At 37.9% G+C, this 14,139-nt stretch overlaps 1 protein-coding gene across 2 annotated transcripts; it reads left to right on the top strand.

The window, feature by feature from the left end:
• The first annotated feature begins 7,861 nt into the window (after window positions 1–7,861).
• On the top strand, window positions 7,862–12,746 carry LOC149187418 (alcohol dehydrogenase 1-like). 2 transcript variants are annotated; one of them, XR_016255765.1, is made up of 8 exons: window positions 7,862–8,340; window positions 8,514–8,650; window positions 8,846–8,892; window positions 9,022–9,347; window positions 9,457–9,539; window positions 9,721–9,796; window positions 9,936–10,365; window positions 10,489–12,746. XR_016255765.1 is itself a non-coding variant. In XM_089411352.1 (7 exons), the coding sequence occupies exons 1-7, from the start codon at window positions 8,301–8,303 to the stop codon at window positions 10,004–10,006; spliced, it is 780 nt and encodes a 259-aa protein (XP_089267478.1). In that variant the 5' UTR covers window positions 7,862–8,300; the 3' UTR covers window positions 10,007–12,746. The 2 variants fall into 2 exon arrangements, 1 of the variants encoding a protein (XP_089267478.1); XM_089411352.1 differs by having other exon boundaries at window positions 9,936–12,746.
• Window positions 12,747–14,139: the final 1,393 nt, after the last annotated feature.

The following is a 14,139-nucleotide window of genomic DNA, read 5'->3' as shown; positions in this document are numbered from 1 at the left end:
ACATCGGAACCAGGAAATAGGTTTTAATCTTGGCGGTATATGGTCCTCACACTCTAGGAGAGAAGGAAGCCTTCCTACATAGCATAGCGAAGTTGAGTATTACATACTGAAAAACTATGGCTGATAGGGGGAGACTTTAACCTGATAACCTCGCTAGCAGAGAAAAAACGAGGAATAAGAAGAGAGGAACCAGAAATGGAACTGTTCAGGAACATGCAAGCGGATTTTCATCTGGTTGACATTCCAATAATTAACGGAATACACACTTGGAATAATAGGAGGGGAGGATCTCTCCAGGTGGCCTCTAGGCTGGATCAGTTCTTGGCATTCAAAGATTTGATCAGTAGAGATATTTACTACGAAGCCTCGATTATGCCCTCCCTGGGCTTCGATCACTGGCCTATTCGGCTAGAAGTAGACTTGAAGCAGGGGCATCGAAACCGTCCTTTCAGGTTTGAATCCTTTTAGTTGCGTGACCCATCCTCCCTTGATAAAGTAAAGGACTGGTGGAACTCAAGTTCTGAATAGGGAAGAAATGTCATGCACACATTCCATCTTTGCTTGAAAGAGTTAAAGCAAAAGATTAAGAAATGGAACAAATAAGAATTTGGTCATATCCAGCAAGACCAAGAATGGCTCCAAACCCGCATGCAACAAGTACAACAGCAAATGATAACGAATGGATGCTCGGGTTCCTTAGTTATGGAAGAGGGTAAGCTCCTAACTAAGATTGAGGAAAGGAGGAAGTAGAAAGAGATCTCATGGAAGAAAAAAAACACAGGTACAATGGCTCCAAGAAGGAGAAAGGAACACTTGCTTCTTTCGTAATAAATGATACAACATAGACAACATAATCGAATATTCTCGTTACTTGACCCAAGAGGGAATAGATGGTACAACATGAAGATATGGAAAACCTGTTGGTTAACCATTTCTAAAATATCTTGTCAGAGTCGATCCCTAACAGATCAAAAGTTATTGACCAATAACTAGACATATACCCTAATTGTTCAATAGATATCAGAACTTGGCACTCATGCGAGTTGTTACGCTGGAAGAGGTGGTGAAATGTTTGGCCAAAAACAAAGCGTCGAGGCCAGACGGATTCATAGTAGAATTATTTTAGGCAACCTGGACAATTCTGGGCAAAGACATCTTGGAGGTAGTAGAAGAATCAAGAAGTTCAAGGAAGGTACATCTAGTCCTCAACTCTACTTTTATAGCTTTAGTCCCTAAAACTGAACATTTTGAAGAGCCTTACGGCTCCATACCTATATTCTTATGTAACGTTATCCATAAAATCCTCTCTACTATCATGGTAAATCATCTTAAACCAATTCTCTCGATTTTAGTATCCCCAAAGTATACTAGCTTTGTCAAGGGTCACCAAATCCTGGATAGTATAGTCAGGGCTAAAGAAGTTGTCCATTCCCTCAAAAGCCTATGATAAAAAGGCATGATGATTAAGCTAGATCTATCTAAAGCCTATGATTGTCTGAGTTGGACTTACCTTCTACGTATCCTGCAAGTCTTTGGCTTTGATCCTAGATGGATCTAGTGGATATCCTCCCTGTTGTTCTCTATCCTCCTTAATGGATCCCCTACTTAGACCTTCAATGCATCCCAAGGGCTTAGACAAGGAGACCCGATCTCCCCTTTCCTGTTTATCCTAGCAGCGGAAGGTCTGGGGAGTTATATAAAAGTGAAGGTTCAAGAAGGTCAATTCAAAGGGTTGCGCATGTGAGGGAATGATCTCCCCTTAACCCATCAATAGTTCTAAGCCACTCTCAAAGAGGCAAGATCGTTTTTTCTCATTCTTCGAGACTTCATGCCAACCTCCGACACTCAGATTAACAAAGAAAAGTCGGATATTTTTTTTCTTTAACACCAATGTTCAGTCTCAATCCTTTTTGGCTAGAATATTGAGTTTTCGCATTGGCTCCCTACCCTCAAAATACTTGGGTATTCCCCTCAGCTTCAACTCCCTCAAAGTTTCAAGTTGGAAGGCTCTTCTTGATCATCTACAAGGCTGCCTTCAAAACTGGTCCTTTCGGGCCCTCAACATGGCAAGTAGAGTAATTCTCCTGAAAGTAGTGTTGCAATCGATCCCCATATATCAACTCTCGGGACTTGTGCACCCAAAACCACTTGTACTGAAATGACAAACATTTTCAAGAAATTCCTTTGGCAAGGGGCACAAAAAGCCAAGAAATGGGCCCTCCTATCTTGGAATTGTTTAACCAAATCCATACTAGACGGGGCCTGAGTCTTAGAGATCCCTATACTCTAAATAAATTCATGGGAGAAAAGTTATGGTGGAGATGGATTCAGGGAGGAAATGACCTATGGAAGTTGATATGGGAAAGGAAATACATAATGCCACTACATACAAAACAGAGACTACAAATACATGGTACACCAAGAGGATCTACAATCTGGAACCTAGCAGTAGAAAACCGGGAATTGATACGGAACCACAACTTCTTGGAGATTAGGGGGGAGACAAAGCGTTGTTTTGGCAGGACGCATGACAACATAGGGAAAATCTATTTAGTTGAAAAGACCTTGTTGAGATATTCCTATTCACAAACTGATCTGCAAACCTGTCAGTGAATAAGTTTTGGGATTTAGACGCCATATCAACTTGGCGAGAGTGGAGAAGGAGACAACATTGGCCCAATGCTCTAGATTCTCCCCAATGGGAATCATATAACAAGGATGTCAACTCCAAAAGGATAACGATTTCAGAAGATACAGATATCCTTAGATGGGGATATAAAAATAAGGGAATGTTTACAGTACATGAAGGATATCAATTGAAATCAGAACACCAACATCAAGATTTCCCACCCATCTAGGTAGAATATGGTTGGGGCAATTATGGCCAAAAGTAGCATTCTTCCTTTGGCCGGTTAATCACGGAAGAGCCCTCACTTGGAATTAATTACAAAAACGAGATGTTCAGGGTCCTTTGGCATGTAGCATGTGTTGGTCACAAGCGAAAACTATGGAGCACCTCCTAAATTCATGCCCCTTCAGCAATCAACTTTGGCAAAATCACGGAAACCTCTTCAACCATTCAAACCGAGACTATTCAAGCATTAAGGTTACAATTGAAATTTGGAGGAAAAGAGTATATAAAGCCCTATACTCAATAGAGCCTGGATCATCTCTATTTGATTTCTGCTTTGGACGGTGTGGAAATAAAGGAATCAGAGGGTATTCAAAGATCAAAAACAGATTGAGATTGATGTCTGGCAGGTAATCAACCAAAACATCTTAGAAACCATTATGGCAAAGAAATGGTACCCAGATGACTGGAAAGTCCCTCATGAGGAAGCCCATATCCTCGCAATGCTCAACTTGTCTCCACAGATGCTAGTGCCTTCTTCATCTCCAATGGTAACCCTAGAGAGGCGGGATTCAGAGGCATCTTTAGAGACCACCAGGGTCAGGTAGTCTGACTGTTTGCATCGGATTGTGGCATCACGAGTAACAATGAGGCAGAATTCAATGCAGTTAAACATGGATTGTTAATCGCAAGGAGGGAACGAATATAGAAACTATTCGTTGAAGGAGATTCCACCTTGGAGATAGACATCATAAAAAAACTACATCAAGGAACACACTAGGAAAAGATAAGTAAGAGCTGGAGAACAACAAGATTAGTCCAGGAAATAGGAGACCTTATCTTAGACATATCATACCTCATTTTAGTACATGTCTGCCACTCAAGTAATGTTGTTGCTGCTTTTATGGATAATTGGGAGTGCAGCAACCCTAGAAAGGATTTGGATGTCTCCATTGATAAGGAAACTCAAGGTGAAGGGATGGCGACCTTAGCGGAGATTCTGAAAAGAGATATGAGTGACAATCAGGGCCCCCGATCGAGGTGTGACGGGATGCGAGACCCCGTGAAGGTTGCGTTATGATTAAAAAGTGTGAAGCAGGGCAAGTGGGTAGTCCACGCAACGCAACCACATGCTCAAGGCAATTAAGGTCTCACAACCCGTAAACAAGTGGCAAAGCAGGCCTTCAACACGATAAATTAGGTTTTATAAGTGGTAAGTCTAGCATTTTGCATGCAAACGTTGTGGTTTCAGCTCAAGAGTTGTTGTGAGGTGGTGAAGGTTGCTCGACGGATTGTATACCTGCACCATAGGCTGAGCAACCAGGGCGATGTCAATGACGTGAGGGTAAGGCAAGGCTACTGGTATGTATCTCAAGCCTTCTTAGTTCATGAAATGGCGGTCTTGCTGCAAGGAACGAAGTCAGAATGGTAGGGTTTGGTGATGGTAGTGGATGAGTTAATTGGAATTAGGTCAAGTTTGTCTTTGTTAGCATTTGGAACATCGATTTCAGTCTTTTATGGAAATATACTGGTTGAGGTGGGCATGTATGGGGAGTCGGGGCCTGCATTTAGTACTCTGTTTGTAAATTCTATTAATGAGTCCTTTAATTCTAGGCATCTATGGCCTGGATGGGTCTGGGGTCGGTTAGAAAACCTAGCGTCTTCTAGAAATATTATGGCCCAGAGGGGCATGAATGGGGAGTCAGGGTCATCACCTAGCATCTGGTCTATAAATTCTATGAAGGCTTCATTAAATTCTTGGGGTCAGAGGCTTGGTTGGGCCTGGAGTTGGTTAGAGAGTCCGGGAGAAGTAATGCATCCAAGCCATTTGAAAGATATGGTGAAAGTCGGGTCTTCTGCCAGCCCAAAGGCAAAGCCGACGGTGTCAGGGTTCTTTTCGTTTTCATTCCTCAGAATAGGAAATGGGAACCAAAATTGTCTCCCACGAGGAAGAGACGGATGGTAAACTTTTCATTTGGCATTTGGACGGTAAAGATTTTATTAAACCATCTGTGTGCACTACCCTTTCAAGTCTACCTAAACTCCAAACTCCTCCTGCTCCGACATTGCTGGTTCTCACTATGGTGAGGGCACAAGAGGTACCATAGTCATTGGGAGACCCAGTCTACGACAACATGGTCAAGGTAGAGGCTAGCGTGGGGAAGCGAGGGCGTCGTCACAACATCAATCAGAACAACATGAAAGGGAAAGCATCGTTGGCTTCGTCCAACAAGGTCTAGCGTAATCGATGAAGGAAAATAGGGGAGGAGAACATACAAAATCTCATGCATGCTTACAGTGATGGATCCCCGACATAAGGCAGCAACCGAACCGATTCCAAAAGAGGATTGAGAACCTTTCGTAATGGACCCTAGAGACTCCCGTGTAAGGTTGACTCTGTTCAAACAGTCAGTCCAACTATATAGGGTAATGGAGAGCTTACTGGCAAGAGCCATGTCGAAAACCCAGCACTTGGATGGCCCCCAACAAACCTAGCAATTTGAACCGAACCTCAAGGACATTCAATAAGAAATACAGGTAGTACAGGTACAACAGTACCATCAGAATGTTCACCTTGGCCGCATGGAAAATAACTACAAAGTCTGTAATAAAATGAAATGTCAAGGTCAAGTGCAAGGGACCCTGCGCAGGTAGAATCATCTCATGATTGACTACCAAGAAGTCATGATATTCCTGAAAGTTTCTGATGTTTCTTGTTGTTTTTATAATCTGGTTGGATAGGATTTACATTGTCATTAGTACGTATAGATGGGTGATAGATATGTTAGCCTATAAAGCTTGGATAGACATGCTCAAATTGTTTATGTTTTGGATGACTTATGATACTGATCGGTGGCCAACAAATCTGGTTTCCTTTAGACAAATTAAGACCACCAAACGTATATTCTATAACCTGCTTTACATATAATTAATAAAAAAATATTACCAAACTTACACCAAAAAATACATTTAAACCAATTTAATTGAATTATTATATATGCCTCACTTTTCGGAGTGCTTGAACTTCAAAACTTAGTCATGTTCCTAAAGTGATTCGCTTATGGAATGTTTATGTTTAATTGAAATATATTTATGAAACGTTATGTTTAATCTTTCCGGAGGTTTGAACTTCAAAACTTAGTTATGTTCCTAAAGTGTTTCGCTTATAGAATGTTATGTTTAATTGAGATATATTTATGAAACGTTATGTTTAATTGAGATAAGAAGATGAGTGGTTTTTATTTAAACCTATTGGATAACCAACGAATTGATGGCTTATTCTCGTGGGCACATTTATACGATATCGCCGCTCTATGAAATGAGCACAACACTCACACTATGACCTCGATTGAGCGTGATGCAACTACTTGTAGGTTCTACGCTGACGCAAAGAGGCAATAGGAATTTGTTGGCGACCGAGGACACACCACCTCTGTATTCATCGCTCAAGAGGCTTACCCTCACTCTTCTAATGCTACCTTCCACCTCATGTTGAAAGCCTAATTCTTTATATTCCTCTTCAAAATTCTTTTCCTTGTTTTTGTTTATTTATTTATTTTGGACATTTCTTTATGTGTATGGGGCAACTATAATAAATTATTAATTTTTATTATAGAAAATGCGATAACATAAGTAATTTATCAATTTTTATCATTGAGAGTGCAAGGATATAAGTTACATTATTAAAAAAACTCATTTATAATTTAATCAATAATAATAATAATTTTACATTACATTTAGTAGAGACCTTATTTCTAAGACAAGAGACTCATTTTTATATAGTGATTTAACGAATTTGGTGTATGAAATCCACTCCTTTATAAAATAAGGTACTTATTTCCGCGCAACAATTTAACATCAAATTTGGTGTATGAGTCCCCTTGTTTGTGGGACAAGGGATCCATATATGTGCAACAATTTTGTTGCTAGAGTCTATGGAGAAATACATACTCTACCCTCTTTGGATTTGAACCCATGGCCTCTTATGAGGAAACACATACTTTTAACCATTAAATTCACTCGAGTTGTATAAAACATTAAACATTAAATCACCACCATAAACATTAAACACAGGCATTTCAAACAAACTGTATAATATTGAACATAAACATTCTAAGTTGTGATATAAAAAGCACTTTAGTAAATTATAACTCTTTGTAAGATGCATGTCTATCTACTACCCAATCATGCTGTGCAATAGATGTTTCCTTTTTGTTGCTATGAATATGATGGCTAGTTATCATAAAAACCATGGTTTGGGGCTCTTAGAGTGTTGAAATGTGATGGCTAATGGGGACTTTTGGTGAGTAAAGAAAAAATAATTCTAATGCAGAGCCATAGATATAGATGTTACCCTTTTGTTGTGATGAATATGATAGTCAATTATCATAAAATCTATGTTTGGGGGCTCTTAGAGTGTTGAAATGTGATGGCTAATGGGAATTTTCCGCGAGCAAAGCAAAATTAATTCTAATTATTAGTTTTATTTATATAGTTAACTTGTTTATAATTTTTAAATGTCTAAATAATATAAATTTGATTTGGAGTTATAAAACTTAAAATATATAATAATAAAGTGTCAATTAATTATTAATATTGTATATTTATCTTAATCTCATATTTATCAAGCATCAAGAGAGATCAAATCTCTTGAGGAAAATTTTTTTAATCATTTAAGTTGGATCTAGATTGATCATATTATTTTTGAACTTTATAAAATTTAAATTTACAACCTATATATATATATATGCAAACATACTATTTTGAATCTTATTAAAATATTTATATTTACATTATAACAATATATTTATGTAAATAAATAACACATTTATGACAATTTTATTTGTGTAAATTTTGTATTTATTTTTTTCTCTTTCCTTTTATATAATAATTTTATACAAATTTTATGTATCAAATCTCTTTTATATAAATATATCCAAACAATACTTTTTATATTATTTATACATTTCAAATATCTCTCATCTATATAATATATATATATATATATTTAGGCCGATAGGCCTTCCTTTGAAAGACCTTTTTCGTCGTCCTTTTGTTTGTGAGACTGACACTTGGCATCCACATTCAGCGGGAAATTGTTCAAGCGTTTCTGTTAGCAGTTAAGTGGAAAAACGCAAAACGCAGACTCGGATTTCATAGATCCTGTATGGCTGATAGGTAAGGCCACCAGATAACCATGGACTCCATAAATATTGCAGATAACTATGCCCTCATTAATTCAAACTAATGACATGGAGGCTTATCCCGACAAATATGGCATGCCTGACTTCGCAACGCCTTCACCGCATTCGATTATCAGTGTTTCAAGCGAAGTGGGATATAAATTCAGGAACCATATCTGCCTTCACCACCAACGCAAGAAGGAAGCCTTTGTTTGTCCTACATAATACTACCATAGCGAGAGAAGACCATTTGCGCAGAAAGGAAAATGGCGAGCTCTACTGCAGGCCAGGTTATCAAATGCAAAGGTAATTACTCCAGTTGAGTTCAGTTCAGTGCAAAGAGTCATGGCCACATTCTATTTATTTCATGTATATCATTTCAGGGCAAAATTGAATTTCAGGGTTAAGTTGGATTTATGCAAACTGTATGTGTGCTTCTTGAAATCTGATATATTTTGATATTTGTATATCTGTTGCAGCTGCTGTTGCCTGGGCAGCAGGGGAGCCTCTGAAGATTGAAGAAGTGGAGGTGGCTCCCCCACAGGCAATGGAAGTCAGAATTAAAATTCATTATACTGCCTTGTGTCATACAGACGTTTATTTCTGGGAAGCAAAGGTATGCTTTGAAAAATTATTGGAACTAAATTTATTAAACATCAATAAAAATTAAAGTCTGGATATGTGGCATTCCCCTGCACTGTATGATACATTAGCTTCCTCTTTATACAATTAAGTCACTACAAACATTGATTATTACATATTTTCAACAGTGAAATTAAATTACTGATACTCATACTGCTTTCTGTTGCAGGGCCAAACCCCTCTCTTTCCCCGCATTTTGGGACATGAAGCAGCTGGGTATGCACTCTGTTTTTTATTCAAAATAAATTAATTAGTTATACTAGTAGGCATGTAGAATTTCAGAAGGGAAAAAGAGACAGAAACTTTGTGATTTATTGTTCACTAACTATAGGTTGGTTGACACAGGGTTGTTGAGAGTGTTGGAGAAGGGGTGACTGACCTCAAGGAGGGTGACACTGTGCTTCCTGTATTTACTGGAGAATGTGGAGAATGCAGACACTGCAAGTCAGAGGAGAGCAACATGTGTGATCTTCTGAGAATTAACACTGAGAGAGGGGTTATGATAAATGATGGAAAAACAAGGTTTTCAAAAGATGGGAAACCGATTTACCATTTCCTTGGTACATCGACTTTCAGCGAGTACACTGTTGCTCATGCCGGTTGTGTTGCCAAAATTAATCCAGAGGCCCCTCTTGACAAAGTCTGTGTTCTGAGTTGTGGTGCCTCAACAGGTAACTACTTCATGCGAACTTCTTAATGTACTTGGTTGATGATTGTGAAACCCATGATCGTTTCCTAGATTAGAAATGTCATGCAAACTTCATTTTGCTGTGGATTCAGGGATGGGTGCGGCTTTGAATGTATCCAAACCCAAGAAGGGTTCAACAGTAGCAGTATTTAGCCTTGGGGCTGTTGGGCTTGGTGTAAGTACTAACGAAAAGTGTACTCTCTTTATGTTCGTGTCAATACTCTTATTTTACAGTCATTAATGGATTATGATGATTATTTAATAGTTCAGCACTGTTCCTGAATATTTTGGGACCAATATCATGAGTGTACCCTTTAGTTTTCTGTTACGCATCTTGTTTGGGTTAATCTATGCAGGCTGCTGAAGGGGCAAGAATTGCAGGAGCTTCTCGAATAATTGGAATCGATTTAAACAGTGAAAGATTTGAAAAAGGTTGAAAATTGACCATTTCCACCATTTGTTAATCAGTGTATATATGTTAAATTGCCCATTTCCGTCATTTGTGAGTCAGTGTGTATATGTTTGACTGAAGAATTGCCTTTCCTTTCTAATTTTTTTGATCCTTTTACAGCAAAACTCTTTGGTGTAACGGAATTTATTAACCCACTGGACCACGCCAAGCCTGTTCAAGAGGTCACTTAGTTTATATTAATTAACTTTTAAAGCTGAAGACAGTTTTACCTTGCCTTGCATTCCATTGGTACAACATGGGGGATATTTAATCTGTGCAGCAGTGGGAACTAAGTTACTAACACATCAATGCCTTGCTCACTACCATTTGCAAGTAAAGTTCCAGAAACAACTGCCATTGAGGCAGTGTCACATGTGCTTATACTTCTCATACAAGCCTTCTTACAGAAATGCTCTTTGGCTTCACCAACCAGTCCACATACGGTGGATGCACCTTGGCAACAACAGTTTTTAACTATATCAGAGAAATTAGCTTCAGCAGAAAAAGTGTAGCAGGAGGTGGCAGATGAGGCCCACTTATTAACAACCTTGTACATTTCTCTTGCCCTTATTTGTTGCAATATTTCTAGCATAATCGGATCACTACATGAGTATTTGACCCAACTTTTAGCACATCCTCTGACGCAGTGACTGCCATCACTCTAAAATTGCAGGAGGAATGTTAACTATGATATGTGACTTGTGCCTATCATCTGCACAACTCACTTCTGAAATAGTGGTCATACTGTAGCAAATTTGTTGTTGAACTTCTCCTCAGAGAAAATTTACATTATCATAGGCTCAGTAAACCTCTGATCTTATTTACAATCAAATATCCCCACTTAGAAGTTGTCAGTACTCATCAATTGTCTTACAGTTGAGGAAGTTTCTTCTTGATTTGATTTTCATTTGATCCAAGTTGTACCACTTGCCAACCAAGGGCAATGCCGCAATTGTCCTCTGAGCCCATTCTTATAAAGTTGCACAGTTTCCTATTTGGTTACCTATTCTTTGCACTACAGAACTATGTCTTCTTCCACTGCTGTGCCAAAATTAAGACATTCTACAGAAAATGATGTGATGGACTCCTCTTCATCTTCATCAAGGATGGATGTGTTGTAGAGCTTCAAGCAAAGCTATAGACTGAGGTGAACGCTAGATCAATCCCAATGCACGATGGCAAATCCAACTTAAATGCCTTCTCTCAAATCTGGTGGATGATTCTCTGTGGAGTATGGACCCTATCACAGAGTTTTATGCTTTCCCTCTTTCTTTTTTAAGCACTATTTCTGAAGATACACTAATGCTTTGTCTCCTACATGTGATGAAATGAATCCCAATGCACGATGGCAAATCCAGCTTAAATGCCTTCTCTCAAATCTGTTGGATGATACTCTATGGAGTATGGACCATATCACAGAGTTTTATGCTTTCTCTCTTCATTCTTTAAGCACTATTTCTAAAGATACACTAATGCTTTGTCTCCTACATGTGATGAATGGTCTCATGCCACCACAGTGCTTGAGTGTATTAATGAAGTTTCCACACAGCTCCAAATGGTCTATTTCTAAAGAATTATAATTGGAAATGAAAGTTGATAAACGACATATTCAGCCCAAAGACTATTAAGCTTATTCAAGATAATAAGCTGCTGTGCAAAGGTGTTTACAGAGTTGTTGCACTTGGTACATAAAATGACAAATCGAGCCAGAGCTTTTACACCAGGTAAGGCTCACCATGTGTTAGTGCTCAAAGAAGAGCATGATAATATAAGAGGGGACTGTTACCCACAATAGTGCCTTGCGCAAAATTGGGGTAACCAGGAGGGCTATCCCCGTAAATAAAAAATAGTGATAACAGTCAGAAGTTTGCAAGCAATGTGTACCTGTGACAGTGTTTGCAGAACTGATCAGTAAAAAAAAATATAACGCTTTTGCACTCCATAACTATGGTGATGAAGGTATGAAGAAGTCCTTGAGGAGGTTTGATACGCATTTCCTTGTTTATGCAACCCAGAAACAGCTGCGTGAGATGAGCAGTGTATCTGTAATCATGAGCACCATTAAGGGATGAGTATTCAGGTCAGAAATTTTGCATTAATATGCTGTGTTAAATCCAACGGAATTGGTTTGGATGAGATCTGTATCTACTGCCCAGAACACTACCATCAAACTTGACTATCTCATCAATAAACTGTTTTCCTCCATTTGAATGTTGCCAAAGTGTCTTGATTGCTTGATCCCTATCAGGTGGAGCATTGTCTCTGCCAGGCAATCGAATGAACTTACATAGCCTTCTTCAAGAGCAGTTCCACCATCCAAACTTAAGTTCCAGTCAACGTCTCATCATCAAATGCCAAGCTTACTGTCCACATACACCTTTGACATCAATGCTGAAATCACCAACACGTCTCTTTCTCTTCAAGTTTTCTTTCATGCAGTCAATGTCAGATCTGGCAGGTTTGCTTAAGTGCTCGAGACAATTTATTTATCTCTCTTTTTCCAGTTAGTTCTACTTATTACAGGAGAGATCGGACTAGACTATGTTGAACAAGTGCACAAGAATATTACATGTTAAAGGCAGATCCCTGGCATATCTCTTTGGAGCAGAAGAAGCCCCGTCTCCTAGCTTTTAACTTCCTTGAGGAAATTATCCAATTCACCTCTTCAAGGGACATCAACAAACAGCTATCAAGGATCATATAAAAGGGTCCCACTGCAGTGAATTGTTCTTCAAAGGACTCCCTTCTGCAGGTTATGGGTAATGAATCAGTTGTTGGTGACAACGAACAGGTACTGCCTCACAGTATAAATTTTACTTATTTTTTGTACATTGTCTTCAGATTCAGATCATAGATACTGTATGTACTTGTGTACCAGATGTAAGTCCCATCCTCTAGATCAATTATAATCATACATGGGTGTTCACGTAATATCCTTCATTCTCTTTAATCATTTATGAATGGTTTGTGATCATACATGGGTGTTCACGTAATATCCTTCATTCTCTTTAATCATTTATGAATGGTTTGTGGTGCATTTGATTGCCCTTCATCCTCTTTTTGATGCAGGCATTGTCCAAGAGTTCCCTAAATTTTGGTGTGCATTCACTCACCATGAAACTTGGGACTTTTTTCACATCCTCCGGGGCACTGTGCAGCACTATGCTTGTTTCCATATTTACTTTAGTTCCTTTGAAAGTCAGAAATTATAATCATATTGCCTTCGTCACTACTTACCTTTATATATGCTTGACTCTCTATAGAACTTTCTTCCTTTCACTAATTCTATCGGCCTCTCTTTGTACCTTTTGGGACAATTGCTAGTTATTTTTATTTCCATTTCCATTGTATCTATATTTGATTCACATATGATATTTATTATTATTTGTTTTATCATATTGGATTATTCATGTTGTCAATCCTAATAATATATTGCTACATATATGATATATATTCATTGCATTGGTGTTTCATGGGAACGTAACATGTGTTTTTTTTCTCTATCAAATCTCTTTCATATAATATTTTGAACAATAATTTATATTAATTATATATTTCAAATATCTCTCATCTATAAAGATAGATAATTTTTTTTTTTTTCATTATATCTCTATTTGATTCACATATGATAATTATTATTATTTATTTTATGATATTGGATTATTCATGTTGTCTCTCTTAACAATATAGTGTTGCATATATAATATATTTCCATTACATTGGTGTTGTTGCATATATAATATATTTCTATTATACTAGTGTTTCGTGGAAATGTAACATTAAAATAGCATGCGTCTTTTTTCTCTTTATTGAAAACGTTCAAGAAGTAAAGTGGCCATTCAAGAAACATTCGTGCCACCATTTCATTGTGAGGAGCTAAGGCTCAAGGTGCAAATTGGCATTGAGAGAAGAGACAATCTTACCTTCTATTGTTGAAAAATAAAGCCAACTATAATAGTTTACTATTTACTTCATCATACATATTTTGGGATTGCACTTATCAAATAGCTATATTACTCTTTCAAGTTGTAACTCCTAATTTTTTCATAAAAAATCATTACTCAACACAGCATATCTTTCAATCCACATAGCATATGCCAAAATTCAATCCAGATAATATATATCACAATATTTTGCGGGAGATTTGTTGCACTTGAAATATATCTACAACGTTGCTTCCATGTCCTTCTTTATGTATCATTTTGCATTGATAATTGAATGTTTTCAAGATTTCACTTCAGCGTTTTGTGACCAATATTTGGTTTCGTATAATTTTGAGGATGTTACACAGGAATTGATCATGTGAACATCTATTGGCAAATGA

The sequence above is a fragment of the Pinus tabuliformis genome, chromosome 3_1, assembly GCF_031772625.1.
Source record: "Pinus tabuliformis cultivar Carrire ecotype Pingquan chromosome 3_1, CPIR1, whole genome shotgun sequence".
In the NCBI taxonomy this organism is placed as follows: Eukaryota; Viridiplantae; Streptophyta; class Pinopsida; order Pinales; family Pinaceae; genus Pinus; species Pinus tabuliformis.
This window is presented reverse-complemented; position numbering and strand designations above follow the sequence as displayed.